Source organism: Cherax quadricarinatus, chromosome 56, assembly GCF_038502225.1.
Source record: "Cherax quadricarinatus isolate ZL_2023a chromosome 56, ASM3850222v1, whole genome shotgun sequence".
In the NCBI taxonomy this organism is placed as follows: Eukaryota; Metazoa; Arthropoda; class Malacostraca; order Decapoda; family Parastacidae; genus Cherax; species Cherax quadricarinatus.
The window spans coordinates 5594516-5606878 of record NC_091347.1 but is presented as its reverse complement, the minus strand read 5'-3'; the positions used below and the strand labels follow the sequence as shown (position 1 = coordinate 5606878).

At 40.9% G+C, this 12363-nt stretch overlaps 1 protein-coding gene across 5 annotated transcripts in view; it reads left to right on the top strand.

The window, feature by feature from the left end:
• Positions 1–11769, top strand: part of Rad17 (Rad17 checkpoint clamp loader component) — a gene marked incomplete at its 3' end in the record, with an annotated part of 202403 nt that extends 190634 nt beyond the window's left edge. For all 5 annotated transcript variants that reach the window (XM_070097049.1, XM_070097048.1, XM_070097045.1 and 2 more), the window contains 1 exon segment: positions 11520–11769. In XM_070097049.1, the coding sequence (XP_069953150.1) occupies positions 11520–11769 (250 nt within the window).
• Positions 11770–12363: the final 594 nt, after the last annotated feature.

Here is a 12363-nt window from a genome sequence, read left to right as displayed (position 1 = left end):
CCCATTTTGTATTTGATTCCCCATAATTTAATCCCACCCCTCTCCCAAACACCCTAGCATTTAATTCTTTTACAACCCCATCTATAAATATATTAAACAACCATGGTGACATTACACAGCCCTGTCTAAGACCTACTTTTACCAGGAAATAGTCTCCCTTTATTCTACACACCCTAACTTGAGCCTCACTATCCTCATAAAAACTCTTTACAGCATTTAGTAACTTACCACCTATTCTATATACTTGCAAGATCTGCCACATTGCTCCCCTATCCACTCTATCATATGCCTTTTCTAAATCCATAAATGCAATAAAAATTTCCCTACCTTTATCTAAGTACTGTTCACATATTAGAACATAAAAACATAAGAAAGAAGGAACACGGCAACAGGCCTACTGACCCATGTGGAGCAGGTCCATGTCCCCCCCCCGGATTAGCCCAATGACCCACTCCCCCCGGATTAGCCCAATGACCCACTCCCCCCAGATTAGTCCAATGACCCACCCAGTCTGGTCACCTCCTCTCTAAGGATGGAGCACGGCACCAGACCCAGCAGCACAAGCTAGTCAGGTCTAACTCACACCCACCCACACCCACTCATGTATTTATCTAACCTATTTTTAAAACTATACAATGTTTTAGCCTGAATAACTGTACTCGGGAGTTTGTTCCACTCATCCACGACTCTATTACCAAACCAGTGCTTTCCTATATCCTTCCTGAATCTAAATTTTTCCAACTTGAAACCATTGCTGCGAGTCCTGTCTTGGCTGGAAATTTTCAGCACGCTATTTACATCCCCTTTATTTATTCCTGTTTTCCATTTATACACCTCGATCATATCTATGCCTTTCAAGAGAGTGCAGATTCAGGGTCCTCAGTCTATCCTCATATGGAAGATTTCTGATACATGGGATCATCTTTGTCATCCTCCTCCGTACGTTTTCCAGAGCATTTATATCCATTCTGTAATACGGTGACCAGAACTGAGCAGCATAGTCTAAATGAGGCCTAACCACATTATTTTTTATTTATTTATTTATTATCACACCGGCCGATTCCCACCAAGGCAGGGTGGCCCGAAAAAGAAAAACTTTCACCATCATTCACTCCATCACTGTCTTGCCAGAAGGGTGCTTTACACTACAGTTTTTAAACTGCAACATTAACACCCCTCCTTCAGAGTGCAGGCACTGTACTTCCCATCTCCAGGACTCAAGTCCGGCCTGCCGGTTTCCCTGAATCCCTTCATAAATGTTACTTTGCTCACACTCCAACAGCACGTCAAGTATTAAAAACCATTTGTCTCCATTCACTCCTATCAAACACGCTCACGCATGCCTGCTGGAAGTCCAAGCCCCTCGCACACAAAACCTCCTTTACCCCCTCCCTCCAACCCTTCCTAGGCCGACCCCTACCCCGCCTTCCTTCCACTACAGACTGATACACTCTTGAAGTCATTCTGTTTCGCTCCATTCTCTCTACATGTCCGAACCACCTCAACAACCCTTCCTCAGCCCTCTGGACAACAGTTTTGGTAATCCCGCACCTCCTACCAACTTCCAAACTACGAATTCTCTGCATTATATTCACACCACACATTGCCCTCAGACATGACATCTCCACTGCCTCCAGCCTTCTCCTCGCTGCAACATTCATCACCCACGCTTCACACCCATATAAGAGCGTTGGTAAAACTATACTCTCATACATTCCCCTCTTTGCCTCCAAGGACAAAGTTCTTTGTCTCCACAGACTCCTAAGTGCACCACTCACTCTTTTTCCCTCATCAATTCTATGATTCACCTCATCTTTCATAGACCCATCCGCTGACACGTCCACTCCCAAATATCTGAATACGTTCACCTCCTCCATACTCTCTCCCTCCAATCTGATATTCAATCTTTCATCACCTAATCTTTTTGTTATCCTCATAACCTTACTCTTTCCTGTATTCACCTTTAATTTTCTTCTTTTGCACACCCTACCAAATTCATCCACCAATCTCTGCAACTTCTCTTCAGAATCTCCCAAGAGCACAGTGTCATCAGCAAAGAGCAGCTGTGACAACTCCCACTTTGTGTGTGATTCTTTATCTTTTAACTCCACGCCTCTTGCCAAGACCCTCGCATTTACTTCTCTTACAACCCCATCTATAAATATATTAAACAACCACGGTGACATCACACATCCTTGTCTAAGGCCTACTTTTACTGGGAAAAAATTTCCCTCTTTCCTACATACTCTAACTTGAGCCTCACTATCCTCGTAAAAACTCTTCACTGCTTTCAGTAACCTACCTCCTACACCATACACTTGCAACATCTGCCACATTGCCCCCCTATCCACCCTGTCATACGCCTTTTCCAAATCCATAAATGCCACAAAGACCTCTTTAGCCTTATCTAAATACTGTTCACTTATATGTTTCACTGTAAACACCTGGTCCACACACCCCCTACCTTTCCTAAAGCCTCCTTGTTCATCTGCTATCCTATTCTCCGTCTTACTCTTAATTCTTTCAATTATAACTCTACCATACACTTTACCAGGTACACTCAACAGACTTATCCCCCTATAATTTTTGCACTCTCTTTTATCCCCTTTGCCTTTATACAAAGGAACTATGCATGCTCTCTGCCAATCCCTAGGTACCTTACCCTCTTCCATACATTTATTAAATAATTGCACCAACCACTCCAAAACTATATCCCCACCTGCTTTTAACATTTCTATCTTTATCCCATCAATCCCGGCTGCCTTACCCCCTTTCATTTTACCTACTGCCTCACGAACTTCCCCCACACTCACAACTGGCTCTTCCTCACTCCTACAAGATGTTATTCCTCCTTGCCCTATACACGAAATCACAGCTTCCCTATCTTCATCAACATTTAACAATTCCTCAAAATATTCCTTCCATCTTCCCAATACCTCTAACTCTCCATTTAATAACTCTCCTCTCCTATTTTTAACTGACAAATCCATTTGTTCTCTAGGCTTTCTTAACTTGTTAATCTCACTCCAAAACTTTTTCTTATTTTCAACAAAATTTGTTGATAACATCTCACCCACTCTCTCATTTGCTCTCTTTTTACATTGCTTCACCACTCTCTTAACTTCTCTCTTTTTCTCCATATACTCTTCCCTCCTTGCATCACTTCTACTTTGTAAAAACTTCTCATATGCTAACTTTTTCTCCCTTACTACTCTCTTTACATCATCATTCCACCAATCGCTCCTCTTCCCTCCTGCACCCACTTTCCTGTAACCACAAACTTCTGCTGAACTCTCTAACACTACATTTTTAAACCTACCCCATACCTCTTCGACCCCATTGCCTATGCTCTCATTAGCCCATCTATCCTCCAATAGCTGTTTATATCTTACCCTAACTGCCTCCTCTTTTAGTTTATAAACCTTCACCTCTCTCTTCCCTGATGCTTCTATTCTCCTTGTATCCCATCTACCTTTTACTCTCAGTGTAGCTACAACTAGAAAGTGATCTGATATATCTGTGGCCCCTCTATAAACATGTACATCCTGAAGTCTACTCAACAGTCTTTTATCTACCAATACATAATCCAACAAACTACTGTCATTTCGCCCTACATCATATCGTGTATACTTATTTATCCTCTTTTTCTTAAAATATGTATTACCTATAACTAAACCCCTTTCTATACAAAGTTCAATCAAAGGGCTCCCATTATCATTTACACCTGGCACCCCAAACTTACCTACCACACCCTCTCTAAAAGTTTCTCCTACTTTAGCATTCAAGTCCCCTACCACAATTACTCTCTCACTTGGTTCAAAGGCTCCTATACATTCACTTAACATCTCCCAAAATCTCTCTCTCTCCTCTGCATTCCTCTCTTCTCCAGGTGCATACACGCTTATTATGACCCACTTCTCGCATCCAACCTTTACTTTAATCCACATAATTCTTGAATTTACACATTCATATTCTCTTTTCTCCTTCCATAACTGATCATTTAACATTACTGCTACCCCTTCCTTTGCTCTAACTCTCTCAGATACTCCAGATTTAATCCCATTTATTTCCCCCCACTGAAACTCTCCTACCCCCTTCAGCTTTGTTTCGCTTAGGGCCAGGACATCCAACTTCTTTTCATTCATAACATCAGCAATCATCTGTTTCTTGTCATCCGCACTACATCCACGCACATTTAAGCAACCCAGTTTTATAAAGTTTTTCTTCTTCTCTTTTTTAGTAATTGTATACAGGAGAAGGGGTTACTAGCCCATTGCTCCCGGCATTTTAGTCGCCTCATACGACACGCATGGCTTACGGAGGAAAGATTCTTTTCCACTTCCCCATGGACAATAGAAGAAATAAAAAAGAACAAGAGCTATTTAGAAAAAGGAGAAAAACCTAGATGTATGTATATATATATATGCATGTGCGTGTCTGTGAAGTGTGACCAAAGTGTAAGTAGGAGTAGCAAGATATCCCTGTTATCTTAGCGTGTTTATGAGACAGAAAAAGAAACCAGCAATCCTACCATCATGCAAAACAGTTACAGGTTTTTGTTTCACAGTCATCTGGCAGGACGGTAGTACTTCCCTGGGTGGTTGCTGTCTACCAACCTACTACCTAACCACATATTAGAACATAAAAACATAAGAAAGAAGGAACACGGCAACAGGCCTACTGACCCATGTGGAGCAGGTCCATGTCCCCCCCCCGGATTAGCCCAATGATCCACTCCCCCCGGATTACCCCAATGACCCACTCCCCCCAGATTAGTCCAATGACCCACCCAGTCTGGTCACCTCCACTCTAAGGATGGAGCACGGCACCAGACCCAGCAGCACAAGCTAGTCAGGTCTAACTCACACCCACCCACACCCACTCATGTATTTATCTAACCTATTTTTAAAACTATACAATGTTTTAGCCTGAATAACTGTACTCGGGAGTTTGTTCCACTCATCCACGACTCTATTACCAAACCAGTGCTTTCCTATATCCTTCCTGAATCTAAATTTTTCCAACTTGAAACCATTGCTGCGAGTCCTGTCTTGGCTGGAAATTTTCAGCACGCTATTTACATCCCCTTTATTTATTCCTGTTTTCCATTTATACACCTCGATCATATCTACGCCTTTCAAGAGAGTGCAGATTCAGGGTCCTCAGTCTATCCTCATATGGAAGATTTCTGATACATGGGATCATCTTTGTCATCCTCCTCTGTACGTTTTCCAGAGCATTTATATCCATTCTGTAATACGGTGACCAGAACTGAGCAGCATAGTCTAAATGAGGCCTAACCAAGGATATATAAAGTTGAAGAACAACCTGAGGACTTCTATTATTTATACATCTAGATATGAAGCCAAGAATTCTGTTAGCTTTATTGCGAACACTAATGCACTGTTGTCTTGGTTTTAGATTACTGCTAACCAGAGCTCCTAAATCCTTTTTGCAATCAGTAGTATTAAGTTCTACATTATTTAGTTTATATGTGGCATGGTTATTTAACTGTCGAACATTTAGCACTTGGCATTTGTCAATAATAAACTGCATCTGCCACTTTTCCGACCATTGCATCAGTCTATTCAAATCGTCCTGGAGTGCTCTATTGTCCTCATTAGAATGAATTGGACGGCCCTAAGCGAAACAAAGCTGAAGGGGGTAGGAGAGTTTCAGTGGGGGGAAATAAATGGGATTAAATCTGGAGTATCTGAGAGAGTTAGAGCAAAGGAAGGGGTAGCAGTAATGTTAAATGATCAGTTATGGAAGGAGAAAAGAGAATATGAATGTGTAAATTCAAGAATTATGTGGATTAAAGTAAAGGTTGGATGCGAGAAGTGGGTCATAATAAGCGTGTATGCACCTGGAGAAGAGAGGAATGCAGAGGAGAGAGAGAGATTTTGGGAGATGTTAAGTGAATGTATAGGAGCCTTTGAACCAAGTGAGAGAGTAATTGTGGTAGGGGACTTGAATGCTAAAGTAGGAGAAACTTTTAGAGAGGGTGTGGTAGGTAAGTTTGGGGTGCCAGGTGTAAATGATAATGGGAGCCCTTTGATTGAACTTTGTATAGAAAGGGGTTTAGTTATAGGTAATACATATTTTAAGAAAAAGAGGATAAATAAGTATACACGATATGATGTAGGGCGAAATGACAGTAGTTTGTTGGATTATGTATTGGTAGATAAAAGACTGTTGAGTAGACTTCAGGATGTACATGTTTATAGAGGGGCCACAGATATATCAGATCACTTTCTAGTTGTAGCTACACTGAGAGTAAAAGGTAGATGGGATACAAGGAGAATAGAAGCATCAGGGAAGAGAGAGGTGAAGGTTTATAAACTAAAAGAGGAGGCAGTTAGGGTAAGATATAAACAGCTATTGGAGGATAGATGGGCTAATGAGAGCATAGGCAATGGGGTCGAAGAGGTATGGGGTAGGTTTAAAAATGTAGTGTTAGAGTGTTCAGCAGAAGTTTGTGGTTACAGGAAAGTGGGTGCAGGAGGGAAGAGGAGCGATTGGTGGAATGATGATGTAAAGAGAGTAGTAAGGGAGAAAAAGTTAGCATATGAGAAGTTTTTACAAAGTAGAAGTGATGCAAGGAGGGAAGAGTATATGGAGAAAAAGAGAGAAGTTAAGAGAGTGGTGAAGCAATGTAAAAAGAGAGCAAATGAGAGAGTGGGTGAGATGTTATCAACAAATTTTGTTGAAAATAAGAAAAAGTTTTGGAGTGAGATTAACAAGTTAAGAAAGCCTAGAGAACAAATGGATTTGTCAGTTAAAAATAGGAGAGGAGAGTTATTAAATGGAGAGTTAGAGGTATTGGGAAGATGGAAGGAATATTTTGAGGAATTGTTAAATGTTGATGAAGATAGGGAAGCTGTGATTTCGTGTATAGGGCAAGGAGGAATAACATCTTGTAGGAGTGAGGAAGAGCCAGTTGTGAGTGTGGGGGAAGTTCGTGAGGCAGTAGGTAAAATGAAAGGGGGTAAGGCAGCCGGGATTGATGGGATAAAGATAGAAATGTTAAAAGCAGGTGGGGATATAGTTTTGGAGTGGTTGGTGCAATTATTTAATAAATGTATGGAAGAGGGTAAGGTACCTAGGGATTGGCAGAGAGCATGCATAGTTCCTTTGTATAAAGGCAAAGGGGATAAAAGAGAGTGCAAAAATTATAGGGGGATAAGTCTGTTGAGTGTACCTGGTAAAGTGTATGGTAGAGTTATAATTGAAAGAATTAAGAGTAAGACGGAGAATAGGATAGCAAATGAACAAGGAGGCTTTAGGAAAGGTAGGGGGTGTGTGGACCAGGTGCTTACAGTGAAACATATAAGTGAACAGTATTTAGATAAGGCTAAAGAGGTCTTTGTGGCATTTATGGATTTGGAAAAGGCATATGACAGGGTGGATAGGGGGGCAATGTGGCAGATGTTGCAAGTGTATGGTGTAGGAGGTAGGTTACTGAAAGCAGTGAAGAGTTTTTACGAGGATAGTGAGGCTCAAGTTAGAGTATGTAGGAAAGAGGGAAATTTTTTCCCAGTAAAAGTAGGCCTTAGACAAGGATGTGTGATGTCACCGTGGTTGTTTAATATATTTATAGATGGGGTTGTAAGAGAAGTAAATGCGAGGGTCTTGGCAAGAGGCGTGGAGTTAAAAGATAAAGAATCACACACAAAGTGGGAGTTGTCACAGCTGCTCTTTGCTGATGACACTGTGCTCTTGGGAGATTCTGAAGAGAAGTTGCAGAGATTGGTGGATGAATTTGGTAGGGTGTGCAAAAGAAGAAAATTAAAGGTGAATACAGGAAAGAGTAAGGTTATGAGGATAACAAAAAGATTAGGTGATGAAAGATTGAATATCAGATTGGAGGGAGAGAGTATGGAGGAGGTGAACGTATTCAGATATTTGGGAGTGGACGTGTCAGCGGATGGGTCTATGAAAGATGAGGTGAATCATAGAATTGATGAGGGAAAAAGAGTGAGTGGTGCACTTAGGAGTCTGTGGAAACAAAGAACTTTGTCCTTGGAGGCAAAGAGGGGAATGTATGAGAGTATAGTTTTACCAACGCTCTTATATGGGTGTGAAGCGTGGGTGATGAATGTTGCAGTGAGGAGAAGGCTGGAGGCAGTGGAGATGTCATGTCTGAGGGCAATGTGTGGTGTGAATATAATGCAGAGAATTCGTAGTTTGGAAGTTAGGAGGAGGTGCGGGATTACCAAAACTGTTGTCCAGAGGGCTGAGGAAGGGTTGTTGAGGTGGTTCGGACATGTAGAGAGAATGGAGCGAAACAGAATGACTTCAAGAGTGTATCAGTCTGTAGTGGAAGGAAGGCGGGGTAGGGGTCGGCCTAGGAAGGGTTGGAGGGAGGGGGTAAAGGAGGTTTTGTGTGCGAGGGGCTTGGACTTCCAGCAGGCATGCGTGAGCGTGTTTGATAGGAGTGAATGGAGACAAATGGTTTTTTAATACTTGACGTGCTGTTGGAGTGTGAGCAAAGTAACATTTATGAAGGGATTCAGGGAAACCGGCAGGCCGGACTTGAGTCCTGGAGATGGGAAGTACAGTGCCTGCACTCTGAAGGAGGGGTGTTAATGTTGCAGTTTAAAAACTGTAGTGTAAAGCACCCTTCTGGCAAGACAGTGATGGAGTGAATGATGGTGAAAGTTTTTCTTTTTCGGGCCACCCTGCCTTGGTGGGAATCGGCCGGTGTGATAATAAAAAAAAAAAAAAAATAAATTTTGGTGTCATCAGCAAATTTGCTTATGTCGCTATTTGTTCACTCATCTATGTCGTTTATGTAAATTGTGAACAACAACGGGCCCAACACTGACCCCTGAGGAACACACTTGTGATGTGCCCCCATTCTGATTTCTCCCCATTTATGCAAACACTCTGCTGCCTATTTGTCAGCCATGCCTCTATCCAGGAAAAAATTTCTCCTATTCCGTGTGCCTTAAGTTTCCTCAGTAGCCTCTGATGTGGAACTCTATCGAAAGCCTTGCTGAAGTCCATATACACAATATCATATTCATTACCACGATCTACCTCCTCAAACACCTTAGTGAAAAAAGTTTGTAAATTCGTAAGACAGGAATGCCCCTTTGTAAGACCGTGTTGAGATTCATTAATCAATCTGTGCCTATCAGGATGGCTACGAATTGCTTCAGCAATTATTGATTCCATAAATTTTCCCACTATGGAGGTAAGGCTTATTGGTCTATAGTTCGAAGCCAAGGACCTGTCACCTACCTTGTAACTAGGTATTACATTTGCCATTTTCCACTTATCAGGCACTATGCCAGTTTGTAGTGATATGTTAAAAAGATTAGCCAAAGGTATGCTAAGTTCCTCTTTACATTCCTTTAACACCCTTGCAAATAGTTCATCAGGGCCTGGGGATTTGTTAGGTTTTAGTTTCTCTATTTGTCTGAGGACCATGTCACTACTTAACGCTATTGTACATAGTTTATTATCCTGTTCTACATAATCTATTTTTTCAGGAATATTGCTAGTATTTTCCTGGGTGAAAACTGAGAGGAAGTAGGTATTGAGAATTTCACACATATCCTTATCACTGTCAGTGATCTGACCAGAGTTACTCTTAAGTGGGCCAATCTTGTCCCTAATCTTACTTCTGTATATCTGAAAGAACCCTTTTGGGTTAGTCTTTGAATCCCTTGTGACCTTAGCCTCATAATCCCTTTTTGCTTTTCTTATTCCTTTCTTTATTTCTCTCTTTAATTGAATATATTGATTTCTTAACTGCTTTAATGTAAACACTTGATCTACACATCCCCTACCCACTCTGAAACCTCCTTGCTCATCCGCAATCCTACATTCTGTCTTGCCTCTAATTCTTTCAATTATAACCCTACCCTACACTTTTCCTGGTATACTCGGTAAACTTATTCCTCTAATTTTTACAATCTCTCTTGTCTCCCTTCCCTTTATATGAAGGGACTATACATGCTCTCTGCCAAGCCCTAGGTACCTTCCCCTCTTTCATACATTTATTAAACAAAAATACCAACCACTCCAACACTACCCCCCCCCCTGCTTTTAACATTTCTGTCATGATCCCGTCAGTTCCAGCTGTTTTACCTCCTTTCATTCTACGTAATGCCTCGCGCATCTCCCCCACACTCACATCCTGTTCTTCTTCATTCCTAAAAGATGGTATACCTCCCTGGCCAGTGCATGAAATTACCGCTTCCCTTTCTTCGTCGACATTTAAAAGTTCCTCAAAATATTCCCACCATCTACCCAAAACCTCCATCTCCCCATCTACTAACTCCCCTACTCTGTTTTTAACTGACAAATCCATTCATTCTCTAGGCTTTCTTAACTTGTTTAACTCCAAATATTTTTCTTCTTTTCATTAAAATATCTTGACAGTTCCTCTCCCACTCTATCATCTGCTCTCCTTTTGCACTCTCTCACCACTCTCTTTACCTTTCTTTTACTCTCCATATACTCTACTCTTCTTATAACACTTCTGCTCTGTAAAAACCTCTCATGAGCTAACTTTTTTCTCTTTTATCACATCCTTTACTTCATCATTCCACCAATTACTCCTCTTTCCTCCTGCACCCACCCTCCTATAACCACAAACTTCTGCCCCACATTCTAATACTGCATTTTTAAAACTATTCCAACCCTCTTCAACCCCCCCACTACTCATACTTGCACCAGTCCACCTTTCTGCCAATAGTTGCTTATATCTCACCTGAACTTCCTCCTCCCTTAGTTTATACACTTTTACCTCCCTCTTTTCCCATCTACCTCTTACTCTAACTGTAGCTACAACTGAATAATGATCCGATATATCAGTTGCCCCTCTATAAACATGTACTTCCTTTAGCCTACCCATCAACCATTTGTCCACCAATACATAATCTAACAAACTACTTTCATTACCTGCTATAATATACCTTGTATATTTACTTATCCTTTTCTTCATAAAATATGTATTACTTATTACCAAACCTCTTTCTACACATGGCTCAATTAAAGGCTCCCCATTTTCATTTACCCTTGGCACCCCAAATTTACCTACTACTCCCTCCACAACATTTTTGCCCACTTTAGCATTGAAATCCCCAACCACCATTACTCTCACACTTGATTCAAAACTCCCTACACATTCACTCAACATTTCCCAAAATCTCTCTATCTCCTCCTCCCTTCTCTCTTCTCCAGGTGCATATACGCTTACTATAACCCACTTTTCACATCCAACCTTTATTTTACTCCAGATTATCCTTGAATACATTTATAGTCCCTCTTTTCCTGCCATAACTTATCCTTCAACATTATTGTTACTCCTTCTTTAGCTCTAACTCTATTTGAAACCCCAGACCTAATCCCATTTATTCCTCTTCACTGTAACTCTCCCACCCCCTTCAGCTTTGTTTCACTTAAAGCCAGGACATCCAGCTTCTCATTCATAACATCCACAATCATCTCTCTCTTATCATTTGCACAACATCCACGCACATTATTATTATTATTATTTCTTTCAGGGTAGGGAGGTGCTGGAAGATTACGCAGCCTCTGTGACTATACGAGGTCTGATGCATGCCAATAGAGGTATTGTTTCTAGTGGTGGATGGCGTCCATTCACACGACCTCAGTGGTATAGTGTACACAAGGAAACTCGACAGAATGTGCTAGGTCTGAAGGATGAATACCAGATATCCTTACTGACTTTGGAGGAACTTACAACAGTCATGGTTCCACTGAAGGCCAAAATTTTGACTAGTGAAGGGAGAGGTATGTACATAATAGTAGTAGGAGTTCACAAAATGCGGTAGATATTTTTATATGCATCTACTTGAAAGCTTCAGTGCATAAGGAAGGATATATGAATCAGTCAGTTAATGTAAATGCAGTACACTCTACAGTATATGGTTAATTAAATTTTGGATGTGAAATGTTCTCTAAAAATTTGAATGCTTTGATAGGAGCAAAAGTTTTGATTTATAATTAGGAAAATCACATTTTGCTTGAATCAATTATAAAATAATTCCTCAGCTGTTCTCATATTCTTCCCTTTAGTTTCAGATTAATTTATTATTTAGAATGTTTGTAAAATCTTAGTGAATGATGAGAATTAAAGCTTGTTGAAATAAGATCTTGCACAGAATTGCTGGAAACCTAATCTAGTGTTGGCAGTACACCTGGACTCTGTTTCTCACATCATTTTATTACAATACAACTACTATTTTCCTCCATGGGGAAGTGGAACAGAATTCTTCCTCCGTAAGCCATGCGTGTTGTAAGAGGCAACTAAAATGCCAGGAGCAAGGGGCTAGTAACCCCTTCTCCTGTATATATTACTAAATGTAAAAGGACAAACTTTTGTTT